The sequence below is a fragment of the Ambystoma mexicanum genome, chromosome 13 (assembly GCF_040938575.1).
Source record: "Ambystoma mexicanum isolate Mex_15411 chromosome 13, UKY_AmexF1_1, whole genome shotgun sequence".
NCBI classification, from domain to species: Eukaryota; Metazoa; Chordata; class Amphibia; order Caudata; family Ambystomatidae; genus Ambystoma; species Ambystoma mexicanum.
Genome location: NC_090938.1, coordinates 97,207,966 through 97,222,127, shown reverse-complemented (window position 1 = coordinate 97,222,127; position 14,162 = coordinate 97,207,966). Strand labels below are relative to the sequence as shown.

At 47.4% G+C, this 14,162-nt stretch overlaps 1 protein-coding gene across 2 annotated transcripts in view; it reads right to left on the bottom strand.

Moving 5' to 3' along the window:
• MAGI3 (membrane associated guanylate kinase, WW and PDZ domain containing 3) overlaps positions 1 to 14,162 on the bottom strand; it is a 1,006,442-nt gene that overhangs the window by 396,572 nt on the left and 595,708 nt on the right. For both annotated transcript variants that reach the window (XM_069633359.1, XM_069633360.1), the window contains exon 7: positions 13,517 to 13,574. In XM_069633359.1, coding sequence (XP_069489460.1) covers positions 13,517 to 13,574 — 58 coding nt within the window. The remainder of the gene's footprint in view (positions 1 to 13,516; positions 13,575 to 14,162) is intronic.

Sequence of the window (14,162 nt, the reverse complement as noted above, 5' to 3'; positions counted from 1 at the left end):
GTCTCTTGACTGGAGGAGGAATCCAAATTGTAAAAACGTGTAAAGGTATGGACAGACGACCATGTAGCGGCCGCACAGATGTCTTTAACCGGCACGCCTCTTTTGAGGGCCGAAGAAGCTGCAATACCTCTGGTCGAATGAGCCCTAAGGTTTTGAGGGGGCTCTTTCCCTGCCAGTTTATAACATTCCAGAATGGCTAGAATGATCCATCTGGAAATGGTCTGCTTAGTTATTGGTAACCCCAGCTTGTGACCTGCGTAACCTACAAACAGCTGGTCTGCCTGTCTTATCCTGGCTAGTCTACTGATGTAAAAACTTAAAGCCCTCCTAGGGTCTAGCCTGTGTAACCTCTCTTCCTCTTTCCCCGGGTGAGGAGGAGGATAGAAAGATGGTAGGGTAATCTTCTGAGTGATATGGAATTCAGAAACCACCTTTGGGAGGAAATTAGGCTTCACTTGCAGGACAACTTTGTCTTTGTGAAATATTGTGTGAGGGGGTTTACAAGAAAGAGCTTGTAATTTGCTCACCCTTCTAACAGATGTAAGTGCTATTAATAAAACAGTTTTAAGGGTAAGGAATCTTAACGAACAAGAATGGAGAGGTTCGAAAGGTGTGCCCATCAGGAAAGTTAGTACTAAGTTTAAATCCCATAGGGGAACTTGGAATGGTCTTGGGGGATAAACATTGGTTAACCCCTTTAGAAACTGTATTACCAAGGGTAATTTGAAATAGGATGGTTCTTCCGCAGTACGCTTAAAGATGGATAGCGCTGCGAGATAGCCCTTAATGGTGCCAACTTGAAGGCCTGAATTTGCCAAATATAGTAGGAAGGACAAAACCATTGGTGTACCACATGAAAATGGGTCGATATTCTGTTCTCTACACCAGCTGCAAAATCTGTTCCAACGGCAGCGGTATAAAGACTTTGTTGCTGGCCTCCTTGCCGAAAGCAACACCTCCATAACATCATCAGGGAGGTCCCAATCCTTGAACCTCAGCCTTACAGAAGCCAAGCGTGATGGTTGAGGGTTTTGACGTCTGGATGGAGAACCTGACCTCCCTTCTGTGAGAGTAGGTTCTCTCTGAGTGGAAGTCGAATTGGAGGGCAGATGGACAAGTCTAGAAGGTCCGGGTACCACGTTCTCCTGGCCCAATCCGGGGCAATTAGGATCATGGTTCTCCGGAATCTTCTCAACCTCCTGATCATTTGAGGAATGACAGGGACCGGTGGGAACGCGTACAGAAGCGGAAACTCCCAGTCCACTATGAACGCGTCTCCCAGAGCTCCTCTCGGGGGAAATTCCCTTGAGCAGAACAGGTCGCATTTCCTGTTTAGGCTGGTGGCGAACAGATCTATCTGAGGGGTTCCCCAAAGGGCGAAGATCTCTTGAAGGACTTCCTGAGCTAGTTCCCACTCGTGGGAGACTGTGCCCTGCCTGCTCAGAGCGTCCGCTGTCAAGTTCTTCTCTCCGGCTAGGTGAACTGCCGATAGAGAGATTCCTTCTTTGATTGCCCAAAACCAGAGCTGCATCGCCTCTCTGCACAGGGGTAGTGATCCTACGCCTCCTCTTTTGTTGAGGTAATGCATGGCCACCGTGTTGTCCGTCATTATCAGGACGTTCTTCCCTTGTACAGCTGGCAGGAATGCCTTCAGCGCAAGTCTCATGGCTCTCAGCTCTAACAGGTTGATATGTAGTCTGGACTCCGATGGAGACCAACGACCACTGATGGTCAAGTCGTTGGCGTGGGCTCCCCACCCCGTGAGTGAGGCATCCGTGACTACTGTTATCTCCGGCCAGGGTTGCCAAAACTGTTCTCCTTTCAGAATGTTCTCCTGACAGGCCCACCACTGAAGGTCTCGAGCTACTCTGTCGGGAACTTGAAGAAGATCTGTCATTCTCCCTGAGAATTGTGACCACGGAGTCCTCAGTGCCCACTGGAGGGATCTCATTCTCAAGCGAGCCTCTGGCACTAGGAAAATGCAGGAAGTCATGAGGCCTAGCAACCTCAAAAAGTCGAAGGCTGGGAGACGTTGGGCATGTTGGAACTTGGTGACCATCTGTAGAATATCTTGAGCCCTCACCTCTGGTGGCGAGGCTTTTCCCAGGGAAGTGTCCAGGATCGCTCCTATGAACTGGAGTCTCTGCGATGGTATCATTTGTGACTTCTTTAAATTGAGGGAGAAGCCCAGTCTGTGAAGGAAGTGGCACACGTGATTTAGCTGGATCTGAGCTTGTTCCGAAGAAACATCCCTGATCAACCAATCGTCCAGGTAGGGGTAGACGTGAATACCTTCCCTCCTTAGACTTGCAGCCACTACCGACATTAACTTGGTGAAGACCCTCGGGGCGGAGGTCAGCCCAAATGGCAGCACTCGAAATTGATAGTGAGAGTTGCCAATTGCGAACCTCAGGTATTTCCTGTGTTTGAGATGGATAGGCACATGGAAATAAGCGTCCAGAAGGTCCAGAGATACCAACCAGTCCTGGAACTGAAGGGCCTGGAGGATCTGAGAAAGAGTGACCATCTTGAATTTGTCTTTTCTGAGGAATTTGTTCAACTCTCGCAAGTCCAAGATGGGTCTCAGTCCTCAGTCTTTCTTTGGAATGAGAAAGTAAGGGGAGTACCAGCCCTTGTTCCTCTCCGCTACAGGTACCGGTTCTATGGCACCTTTCTCTAGCAGGTCCAAAATTTCCTGCAAGAGGAGCGGATCTGGAGCTTTCTGAGAGCTGATCCCAGGTGGATGACTCTGAGGTATGCATAGGAGAGGCAGGCAGTAACCTTGTGCAACTGTCTCCAATGCCCAAGCATCTGACGTGATAGCCTGCCATACCGCCAGATGTTGAGTCAACCTGCCTCCTACAGGTGTCCTGTGAGGGAAGTCCTCAGAGTGGTTTTGGGGCGGCTGATGCAGATGCCGATGGTAAAGAGGCACCTGCTGTTGCTGCGGCTTTTGAATATCTACCCCGTCCACCTCGGGTAGTTCTTCTTTGTCCCCTTTGAACCGGTCGTCCTCTACCTCTTCCGAATGCGGAGTAGAAGCGAAAGGACTTGCCCCTCGCAGAGGTTCCTGTGGGACGAAAAGGAGTCTGACGGATTGCAGCTCCTAGGGATTTAGCTGCTGCTTTTGAAGTTTGCAGTTTCTCTAAACTGTCATCCGCCTTTTTCCCGAACAAAGAAGAGCCATCGAATGGAATGTTCAAGAGTCTGGCTTGCACATCTGGGGCAAAACCAGACTTTCTCAACCAAGCGAATCTCCTGGTTGATGTACTTGCCGCCATTGCTCTGCTGATACTGTCAGCCGAATCAATGCCCGTCTGGAGGGATTCGCACATAGCGTCTTTACCGTCCTGTATAATATTCAGGAACGCATCCCTTTCTTCTCCCTCCGGGATGCAGTCAGCCGCTGTAGAAGCACACTCCCAAAGTGTATGGCTGAACCTAGCAAGGGTGCAAGTAGCATTCACAGATTTTAACGCCATGCTACATGCTGAAAATACTTTCTTTGCCATAGCATCATATTTTTTTATCGTCCCTGTCCTGTGGGACGGTAGGATAAGCCGTCTTGACATCGGTAGAGGATGCTGCCTGTACCACCAGACTTTCTGGGGATGGGTGTTTAGACAAAAACTCCGGGTCTGTAGAAGATACCCTGTACTTTGTAGACAGTTTTTTATTTACTGCTGGTACGACATCTGGGGTTTCCCAGTTTGTCATAATCTTCCTCTGAAGAGCTTTATGAAAAGGCACCACAGGATCCTCCTGTGGGCCTTTGTCAAGAATATCCGTGAGGTCATCTTGTTGGAAAGATTGTGAAGGTGCAGACCACCCCATGAACTCTGTGATCCTGGCCATTAAGGCTCTATAGGGGGTTTCAGCATGCTCCCCCGGGTCTGGCCTAGCAAACTCCACCTCAGGGGAAGTGTCTAATCCACTTGCCTCATGTAAGGAATCATGAAGATCCTTTAACCTGCGTTCTTCAGAGGAAAATTCCTCTCTAATTGGGGTTACAGGTCCCTGCAACTCAAATGTGTCTTCCTGTTCAGACAACTCACCCTCTTCCAAGATTGAGGACATAGTTCTCAATTGTTCTGAACTCATAAAGGGAGTAAATCCCATTTCCAAGGCAGAGGGTGCCGAACTTGTCATTATCGGCCTCTAAAACCTCGATGTCGTCGACGCCGACGGCTTCGAACGTTGCGTCGAAAACAAAGGCGGAGGCCTCGAAGACCTCGACAGAATTGGAATTCTACTCGACAATCTCGAAGCCATCGACGTCGAGGACCTGGGGATAGTCACTGGGTGTGTCGTAACCGTGACTTTTCTTGGCGTCGACGCCGGTGTCGAAGCTGGCGTCGAGTCGACAGACCCGTGTGTCGAAGGTCCCTTCGACAACGGCGTCGAAGACACCGACCTCGGCGTCGACGGAACCCTCGTCGACGGAACCTTCGAGGAAGGTTTGGAGGTCATAGTCCTACTCGAGGGTTCGAGACGCGCTCGAGAGGTTTCCTTCGCCGGGTACTGCGACTCGCGGCGTTTTTGACCTTCGGGTCTTTCGAACAGAGCATCGCTCTCGGCAGTCTTCGAGGGGGTCAAGGCCGCTTTCTCGAAGACGCTCATCATATTTTTGCGGAATTCCTCCCATTCAGCCCGGGAACTATGTTTCGTGGGGCAAGGGATTCTTTTTGGTGAAACAGAGGAAGAGGAAGACGGAGAAGGGGATCTTCGACGTCTCCTCTTCGAGTGCTTCGATCTCGAGGAGTGATGGGACCCACTCCGAGACCTGGAGCGCGAATGGTGACGAGGAGACGAGTGTCTCGACTTCGTCGACGAAGAAGAAGCTTTAAAAGTCTTACCTTTCTCCAGCTTCCCCCTACGCTCCTTCAGGGGCTTAGCTGTCATGGACATACAGTCCTCGCATTCCGAACAATGGTGTTCAGCTCCCAAACACCACAGACAAACTCTGAGGGTCAGTCAGCGACATCTTTTTCCCACAATCTCTGCATTTTTTGAAGCCGGATCGAGGAGTTGTCGGTTCCGACGAGGAAGCCATCGAGTACGGATCGAATAACTCGAGATAACTAGGTATTAATCTGACAAGAACTGAGCAACGGTATTCCGAGGCACTGAGTAAGCGCGGAAAAACGGAACTGAACAACGGACGCTGCGCGTGGCCTTTATAGGCAGGATGACGTCGATACGGCGGCTGTCGAGGGACATCGACTCGGAGGACGTCGACGCGCAGCGCCCTCTAGAGAGAGAAAAATTTTTCCGAGGCCAGCAGAGCTGGAAGGAGATATCTAAGATGAGGAATACGTCGGAGGACACAATCCCTTCGAAAGGTCAATTTTTGCTCGCCCCCACACAGCGAAAACCGCTAGACCGATTTGGAGCAGGTTTGAAACAACTTGGGCACAAAGCGTTGACTTGCGAACCTTTTGTGATTTGGGTTATTCCATCCAGTACTTTTTCAAAATTGGACAGGGAAGGGGTGCCCCCTTCTCCAAAATAGATAGCTAAATATGCCCAGATACATTGGGTATCCAGGTTTTTAGGGTGTTTATAAAAATTAAACGACCATCTTTTTGTTTTCACGTTGCGAGAGATAGCCGCAGTTATATCCCATGTTATAACCGAGGCTATTAGTATAAAACACAGATAAAAGCCATTTGTAGGTCAAAAAACATGAAAATGCCACCAGGCAAGAGGACACCAGGTGAATTTTGGGAGTTGGGGGGACTAGGGATCAAGTTGGCAACACGAGGCTGAAATATTTTATAACCGCGGCTACCTGACATTTCAATTGAAGCTGCGTCACAGAAACACAAAGTGTTGTGGTGGGAAAGGGCTGGGGAGGTGAGGAGGCCATCAGGGGGTCAGGGGCAGCAGCCACACATAAAAGGGGCACTTGGCGATAGTCGGGGAGGACAGGGAAGCATTTTGTTGTCCCCCAACAACTCCCCCCAATAACCACGGGTATAACCTGGGGTATGGGGAAAAAGGTTTTTTTTTTAAAAAAAAAAAAAAAAGGTGATTGGGGTATAAACAGTGAGATTGGGGTGAAAAATCACTGGCCACTCCGTAGTGTTTTAAAGTAAAGAGTGGGCATGGACGAGTGGGTGTGATATACAGTGGGCATGGTTAAAGGCCATGGCCAATGGGATACAAGTGTTTTAAAGTATGCAGCGTGCACGGCCAAAGGCTGTGCCCACTGGCTATGGCCGAAGGCGATGGCTAGTGGGCTGCATAGAGTGGGCATGTCCGAATAGCCAGTGGGTTGCAAGTGCTTTGAAAATATACAGTGTGTGCGGCCGAAAGTCGATTTTGTTTTAAAAAAATACAAAGGCCATGGCTAGTGGTCTGCTAGTGTTCTCCTTTTACAGTGGCACGGATTTTACTGTTTTAAAAAAATACAGTTGGCACAGAGATTGAATATGGAAGGCTCCGCTGATGGAGCCAATATCCTAATAGAAACTGCTATCTTAGGCACAGATTAAAAATGCATTTGTCGGAATAAAATAATCACTTGCTCAGTCCTGGTTTGCTTACACAAACGCTTGGACTCATTGCCGCTAACCAATACTCCTTTGATTCTACTTGGTATCTATGCTTGTATTGCGGTTCAACAAGCTTAGTGTTCATCCTGCAAAAAATAAAAAAAACCTTCTGAAAAATGCCTTCTGCAATAACATATCTCTCAATAATGCGTGGACCCAAAAAATGAGGAAAGTGTTAAGAAAAAGCACATTAAGGAATGGCAGTAGGTAATAGGGAAAGCCATGGGGTTCTTCTGGGACAACCCCCTTAGAAAGGGCAAAGGTGAGACTAAACAACCTAAAGCATTCCTTTTTTTAGGTTATTTCCACTATTAAAATCTGGGGTTCAATACATGTCAGGGCTACTAGTGTTTCTCACTTGCAACTAAAGCAGTCCAGTCCAGCGCAAAGGGATGGCAGGAATGGCTCCTTTTAGGTTCACTGGAGGGTCTCTCGCTCGCTGCGCCTATAGGATCAATCTGCGCCTCACTGATGACGCTCAAGCAGTTTGGAACATGCCAGTGGATGCGTGTGTTCCCACGCGGGGGGCCCAGCCAAGCAATTCGAGCTGGAATTCACCCATTGGTGGCAGGCCAATGCTCATTTGCATGTGTTTGGCCCCCGTCTGCAAACAGATGAGATGAATACAACTGTGAAAAGAAGCTACCCGGGGCAGGGCAATGCCAGTGGTTACGATTAATCTATAGCTCTCAATTCTTCGCTGTCTGGTGCCCTTCAGAACAGTCACATGATATCACCAGAGGCTCAAAAACGGCCTCAAAGGCAGAAAGTTCAAGCGTGAGAAAATATGCACCCTTAAGTGAAGGGTAGCGCTAACAGGCAGTTAAGTGCCCCCGCTCACAGTCAGCTGGGAAATAAAGAATGCTGCACACGAGAAGACCCTTGACAGACAAGAGCAATGGAAGCCATCGCTACCTGGACCCCCTGACTCTGTGCAGTCTTTTTTTCAGCCATCTCTAGATGCCAAACATTGACGGGCATAAACCTCCCTCACTTAGAATGATGGTTGACCCTGCAATGGCAGCATCATAAGGACAGATCCACACAGCTTTTCATACAAAAATAAAACACACATTTGACATTATTATTTAAAAGAAAATGTTACGCTCTTTATTAGTTTAAGATACTAGCATTAATACCATACATGACTGCTATTTGCGTGGTCTCTACGTGCTTAGGCGACATGACGGGGGCGGGGGCTGGGTAAGGTTAGAGGGGACATGGACATGCAAGACAGCTTTGATGGTGCATTGCTGCCTGCAGGCCAGAGGGATTCAGAGCTCTGCAAGTTTGCTTCTAGGTGTTACTTGTCCGAAGCACAGAGGCCCTTGTTCTCAGAAGGGGGCTTTGCATGCTTGTGGTGCTAGGATTGTTAGGTTAGATTTTCATTTCTATGCTAAGTCTTCCTCACCTGAGAGATCCCCTGACCTTTTTGCTGGACCTGTGGATTCTTTTTCCTGGTTCCTGAATGAGTGGGAACCTTTTTCCCCATTCACCCTTGCTTTCACTCTTTTTATGGGTGTCCTTTTGTGACTCTCCATAGTGTATTTTTGATTATGGCCTTACATTATTCATTGCGGCACACAGCACTTTCTGTGCAGTGTTCCTGGGTTGCCCATGGGGTGATCCCTTTATATATTCTCTTGATTTACCTTGTGTGAACTCGTGTTCCCAAGGGTAGAGAGGGATTTCCATCCCCTTCATATTTTATATGGGAGACCAGCACACCCGCCTTATGTGGAGTGCTGGGGAGCTCATGGTATCCCCCTTTCTCACTGTTCCTGTACCATTTCTGTTACTGTGGCAAGCTTACAATTATGGCTGGTGGCAGTGGACATACTTTTAAGACTTTTGTGTTAATATTACATGCAGGCAGTCAAACCAGCCGTGGTAATGCACAGAAGGGTCACCATTCTGCTAGAATGGTGGCTTCTTTCTTTTTTCACCATTTGTAGTCTGCTGGCCCTTTCTTGGGTCTTCTTCTGCTTTCCTGGATGGGGAAGGTCCTGGTTGCAGTTTTGTCTTCGATGGGAAGCCTGTGTGCAGACTGCCGAGGCTCCAGCGTGACTGTGAAGGCAGGAAGTGAGGGAGGAGTCAAACTCTGCTGGTGTGCCTAAGAGAATCCAGTTCCCACTGGGGGGTCGGTTGCCCTGCAGGGAGAGTTTGCAGAGGTTGTGAGTGGGTTCCTGCAGAACTGTCCAATTCTGGAAGCTGAAGACACGTCAACCACAAGAGCTGAATCTGAAGCGGAAGATGAAGAGAAGATGGCTGTAGCTGATTCCAGCGACCGGAGATGCCTGCTCTGTAACCAGAACCTGTTCTGACCCTTTCTTCCATGTGACCTACAAGTCCTGAAGCTGATGTCTCTGACCCAGAGAATTTAGGACTGTTAAAGTCTTGAAACAACCTGCAAAACGAACCTTCCCACTACGCGCTGCAACCTTCCTGGGCTGCAAACCGCCAATATCATGGGACCTCGAGCCGGAGTGCTGTGCACGGTCTTCCGAAGCCCGATTCTCGCTGAAACCTTAATGGACTCCTGCTGGACATCCAGAGACACGATTCGAATCCCTAAAGACCCCTCACCGGAGTGCTGGACCGAGAGAGTGAAAAGAATCTGACAGGCTACAACTGTCCTTCAACCTGTAAAAGGGCGCCAGTCAGGTCAGGAAAAGCACCAAACAATCCTTGGTTGGGGGCCTTTTCTGTCAACTGCTACTGCAAGTTCCAAGCCAGTGTCCGTTCTTTCATCACCACGACCAAGAATCCAGAGACTGGGTCCTGTGCTGCTGCAGCATGAAAGTGTCCATCTGCAAACGCTTCTTCGTTGCTGAGGTATAAAGTAGGCTTGGGTAATACTTACCTTACGTCTTGTGTCGATCCTGTGTGGCTGAGTGGGTGATTTGTGCGTTTGGGAGTTCCTCCATACCTTTCGCCGAGGCCCAATGCTGGAACGCATCTAGGGAGCCTGCTACCAAGACCCTGAACACTTTCTACCAACTCTGAAGTCTGTACTTACTTGTTGAACATACGTCCTCTGGAACTCGGACTTTCCTACATCTGAGCCTCATCCTGACCTGCCTACCGTTGGCCACTAGACCACTAGTGCCCCTGTTCTGCCTGCAAGATCGCTCATGCCTTATAATAGGGAAGGACTTGAAACATATAAGCCTCGGTCTTAAAAAGCTAACAAGTGCTAAAAAGTACTTTCCTGCTAAAGGTGTTAGTGTTGTAACTGTTTCTCTGAAATAGAATAGCTAACAAAGTGTTACTAAATTCTTACTTATCTAGGAATTGCTGACTGCCATTCTGAAAAGTATAATAGGTTATTTACTTAACTTTGAATTGTGTTCCACTCTTCTAGAAAGTAACCGAGTTGTAATTTTTGAATTATTCCTTAAACTGAATAAGTGTAAAAGCTTACCAATAGGGTTTAATCACCTCAAATTGCATAGTGCCATTCTAAATGTCCACCATTAGGTTCTTACTTACCTTGAACTGCCGATTGCCTTTCTGGCCCTAGAATCGTGTTACACTCTTTGAAAAGTATCATTGGTGTAACTAACTATTCCTGTAATGGAAAAAGTGTTGGTGTATGGCAAATAGGGGTTTACTCCCCTTGAATAGCTTCTGCCATTCTAAAAGTGTAACACTGTGGTGTGCTTGAAGAGTCTTACAGAGTTCTTACTTATCCATGAGTAGCTGACTGCCCCTTGAACTGTGTTCTGAAAAGTAATCTGGGTGTAACTGTATCCATTCAACCTAAGAAGGCTGGGAGCTGCTTCGTAACATTAGCGATGAGGATGGGATTAAAGAAGAAGAACCTAAGTGCAAGAAAAAGTAGGAAGCTGAAGAAACCTGCTGCGGGGGGTGCAGGAAAGGAAAGGACAAGAAGGAGGACAACACTGCCCCCAATACAAGTAAGACCCATCACCCAGGGTGCCAAAGGGGGAGGAAAAAGACCCTGTAGACCCCGTAGCATGAGGGACCAGCAGCTCATGATCTGGAGGGAGAGCCGGGTCCCGGAGGGAGCTGGGCCAGAAGGTGAAAGAAGATGAAAGGAAGCTGTGTCCCAGTGATGAAATGAGAAGTCATGCTGCATAGGATGCAGAAAGGAGCTGGCCCATAGGGAGAAGAGTGATGCTGTCCCGGTTAAGTGAAGTGGGAAGTAGTTGCTTTCAATGTAAAGTGCGAGGTTTGCTCATAAAGGAAGAGCAGAGCTGTCCCATTAGGTGTAATCATATGTCCCAGCAGGTAAAACAAGGGACAAGGCAAAGCCAGGGAAAGCTCCCGATTATGAAGAAAATAAAAGTAAATGAAGCCAGGGTGAAGGGATGTGTCCTTTGTACTGGTAAAGCGTAAAGCGATCATGGTGCATAAAGCAGAGTCAGTAGATGCCAGAGACAGTGACCGTTGGGCGAGCAGAGATTAGTGAAGATAAGGGGCGGAGATGTGTTGTGTTTGGCTGAGCTTGGTAGTGGGAATGCAGAGGGAATGTTGTGATGTCATGTGGAGTGTTTGTGTGTGAGTTCGGAATGCCTGAGGGAAGGTTCTATGTTGGGCAGGTAGTCAGCCTGAAGCCTGGGTGATGGGCTGTCCTATTAATGTAACTTACTTAAGGACTATGGAACTGCTTGTGATGGTGTCCTGAGAAGCTGTAATAAACCTAGCATGTCAACCGAAGAAGGTTGGGAGCTGCTTCGTAACAGTAATATATGTTGCAAAGTGCTTACCTGGTAGGTAGTGGTGCAAGTGTATCCATTCTGAAATGTAATAACTTATGCAAATGTCCAGGTAACCCTGTAACTGTGTTGGTATAACTATAGTATTCCTAAAACAGAATAACACTGTAGGTTGTGACCATTTGAGTGCCATGTATGGGCAGCCTAGTTGGCTGCATATAGATGTTAGTAGCGGAAGTTAGCAAAGGGCCTAGTAGGCGGTTTAGAGCATCCATGTGATGGGTCCATCATGAAGTATCTGGCAAAAGTGCCTTTTGGTGTGGGTCTTGTGGGAAGACATAGCTTAGCATCTTCGGGTGGGCCGCAAGACTCTCAGAGAGTGGTGTGCAGCACCAGATGTTAGATGTGTGTTGGAACGGTGAGGGTGCAGAAGGAGGAGAATGACACAGGTGGCATAGTGATTGCTATAGACTAAAGATCCAAATAAAGAGAAAACCGACCTTTCCCTATATGTATGAGGGGTTTCACTGTCGCAACTAAAAGTGCTAAGATTTCGGTCAGGATGTCGGTGTAAATCAATAGTCCACCGTCCTGTGTCCAACGTCCCTATCTCTGTCCCTCACACTTCTAACTAAACTAAAGAGTAGTGGATCTTCTTGGTCAAGAGGAATGGCTCCCTTCTTCTGGACAGCCAATCACAGTTCCAGTTGTTAGGTGGGATCTTTACCTGAAGGAATTTCTCCCTTCCCCAGGACTCAATCCCTTTCCAAGGCACAAAAGGCACAAAACAAAGTTCCAGATTGTAATGCCAAAAAGCAGTAAAGTTATAATTATAAATGGTTATTTATAACGCACTTAATACACAGAGATTTCTAAGCGGGGACACAGGGGTCAAACATTTGTTGGTCTGTGTCGTCTTGCTTCCAAGGCGAGCATGTTGCCCCTGAGCTATCCCCTGGTTGACTTAAGTTCTCAATTCAAACTCAAAAGGTAAAGGTCCAGATGAAACATCAACATTCCTTATTGCCCATAGTTGCTTTTTCACTATTGGGTATCTGGAGGATGCCTTCTTTCTTGTTCCTTGGTTCTCCACCACCAGGGAGAGTCTCTTCCTTCCCCTGACTTCAATACTTCAAAACAAAGGATTGCTGGTAAGTCCTTCCTCTCTCTATGTCGAATGAACAAAGACAACTAGAATGCTCATTCATGTTCTTAGGAGAACTCTTCATTGTTCTGCACTTCCTCGTCCTAGTAACGGCCAAGGAGATCTTCATTAAGTCATCCCTACTCTTCCTCGTCCAGTAACTGTAGGGTATTTAGTCTCACATATATACATGGAGGTGTGTGTTATGGAAGTAAGGGAAGAGGAGGTAGACCTTTTGGACTGAGGGGAGGTAAAGGAAGTGGGTGGAGGGGGAGGTGTGCTGTACCACATTCACCTAAGAGGTCTTCCCTGATCCCACAGAGGGGGAGTCTCGTCCCACGAGATCCTCCTTATGAGTACCACACCCAGGGGGACTATCGGGTAGCGGCCTCACCTCCCTGGCCTCATGGGAAGGGCCCCCCCCTCGGGGAGAAGTGACGACATCTCAGGATTTGTCACAGAACACAGAGATAGAAGAGCCTGATGGGGAGACTGCCGCAGTTTGTACTATGAAACACAGCGATTGAAGGTTCGTTACCAAGGAGGGCGCGGTTGGGTTTTCCAGAGAGTGAGTTTGCAGTGTACGATAGCCGTTCATGCAAATTTACTTCGGGCATCAGAGAAGCAGCCTAGAGCTTAGACTGCTTTGGGTTTCTGACATTCCACTGGCTATCTGGCCATAGCTCTCCAGGTGGATTATTTTGATTTGCTGGAAAACCTATAAAGCACTGCTTTATACAGTATGGCCACATTTTTCAAGAGTTATGCCTCCTAGGATTGACTTGTTGACTTCATTGTTAACTATACTATTGAACAAACCCATTTCTGTTGTTCATGCGAGCTGATCATAATACAGCACTGATGCTTTTGTTGAGTTGCCAAGCCCTATTCCTCATGTCCATGCAGTAGATGACACTGTGAAATATTAAGTTATTGTTTTATGATTTCATTTCAGTGAACGAGAAGACAACAGCAACAAAAAAAAAAACACAAAAAGGCATACTGCACCCGTAACCTTGAATGCCAAATACACGATCCAAGGATGCTATAACTTCAGAACATTTATTAATTAAATGCACACTACAGAGGCCATCATCTGAATGTGAAATTAATGGCTTTTTCAGGATACTTACTCGACATAATATGTCCCATACTGGGGGTCCTCTATCTTCTCCCAGCCATAGGGAAGTTCTGAAATTTAAGAAAGGGATTGCTCAGCTTTTCGTCTGATTGAGACTATGAATGTTGGTGTCAAAGTGCACAGTAAAACGCATACAAAATACAGGCGTACACAAACGATGTGATCTTTGGCCAGTTTTGAACCAAGATGTGAACCAAATCTCCGATGGCAACTCTTTTGCAAAACCCACCCTAGGTGTAGAACTACTATGTACATTTCAAGGATTGCCCCACTATGCAATACATCTCCCTAGGACATTCGGGCCGGAGTGCCAATTTTCTACCCTGGAATATTCGTTATTCTTTTATTGGCACCTGGTAGCTTCTCTTATTAAATACACACATTTGCATAAATGCATCCAACAGCTTGCACTGACTATTCATACAGCAAAAAAGACAGAGTTACTTCCCTGTAACCGTAGTTTGGCTACATGTTCTCTATTCATTCTTTGAAAAGAATACGATCCCCTCAAAGCTTTGCGCGCATTGGCATCCTTACGTGCAGAGTATGAGCACTGTCCGTACCGCAACATCAGCATTACCCAGGCACTGGCATCAAACAACATTTATTATTAAAGTAACAGAACTTAGCCACATGTT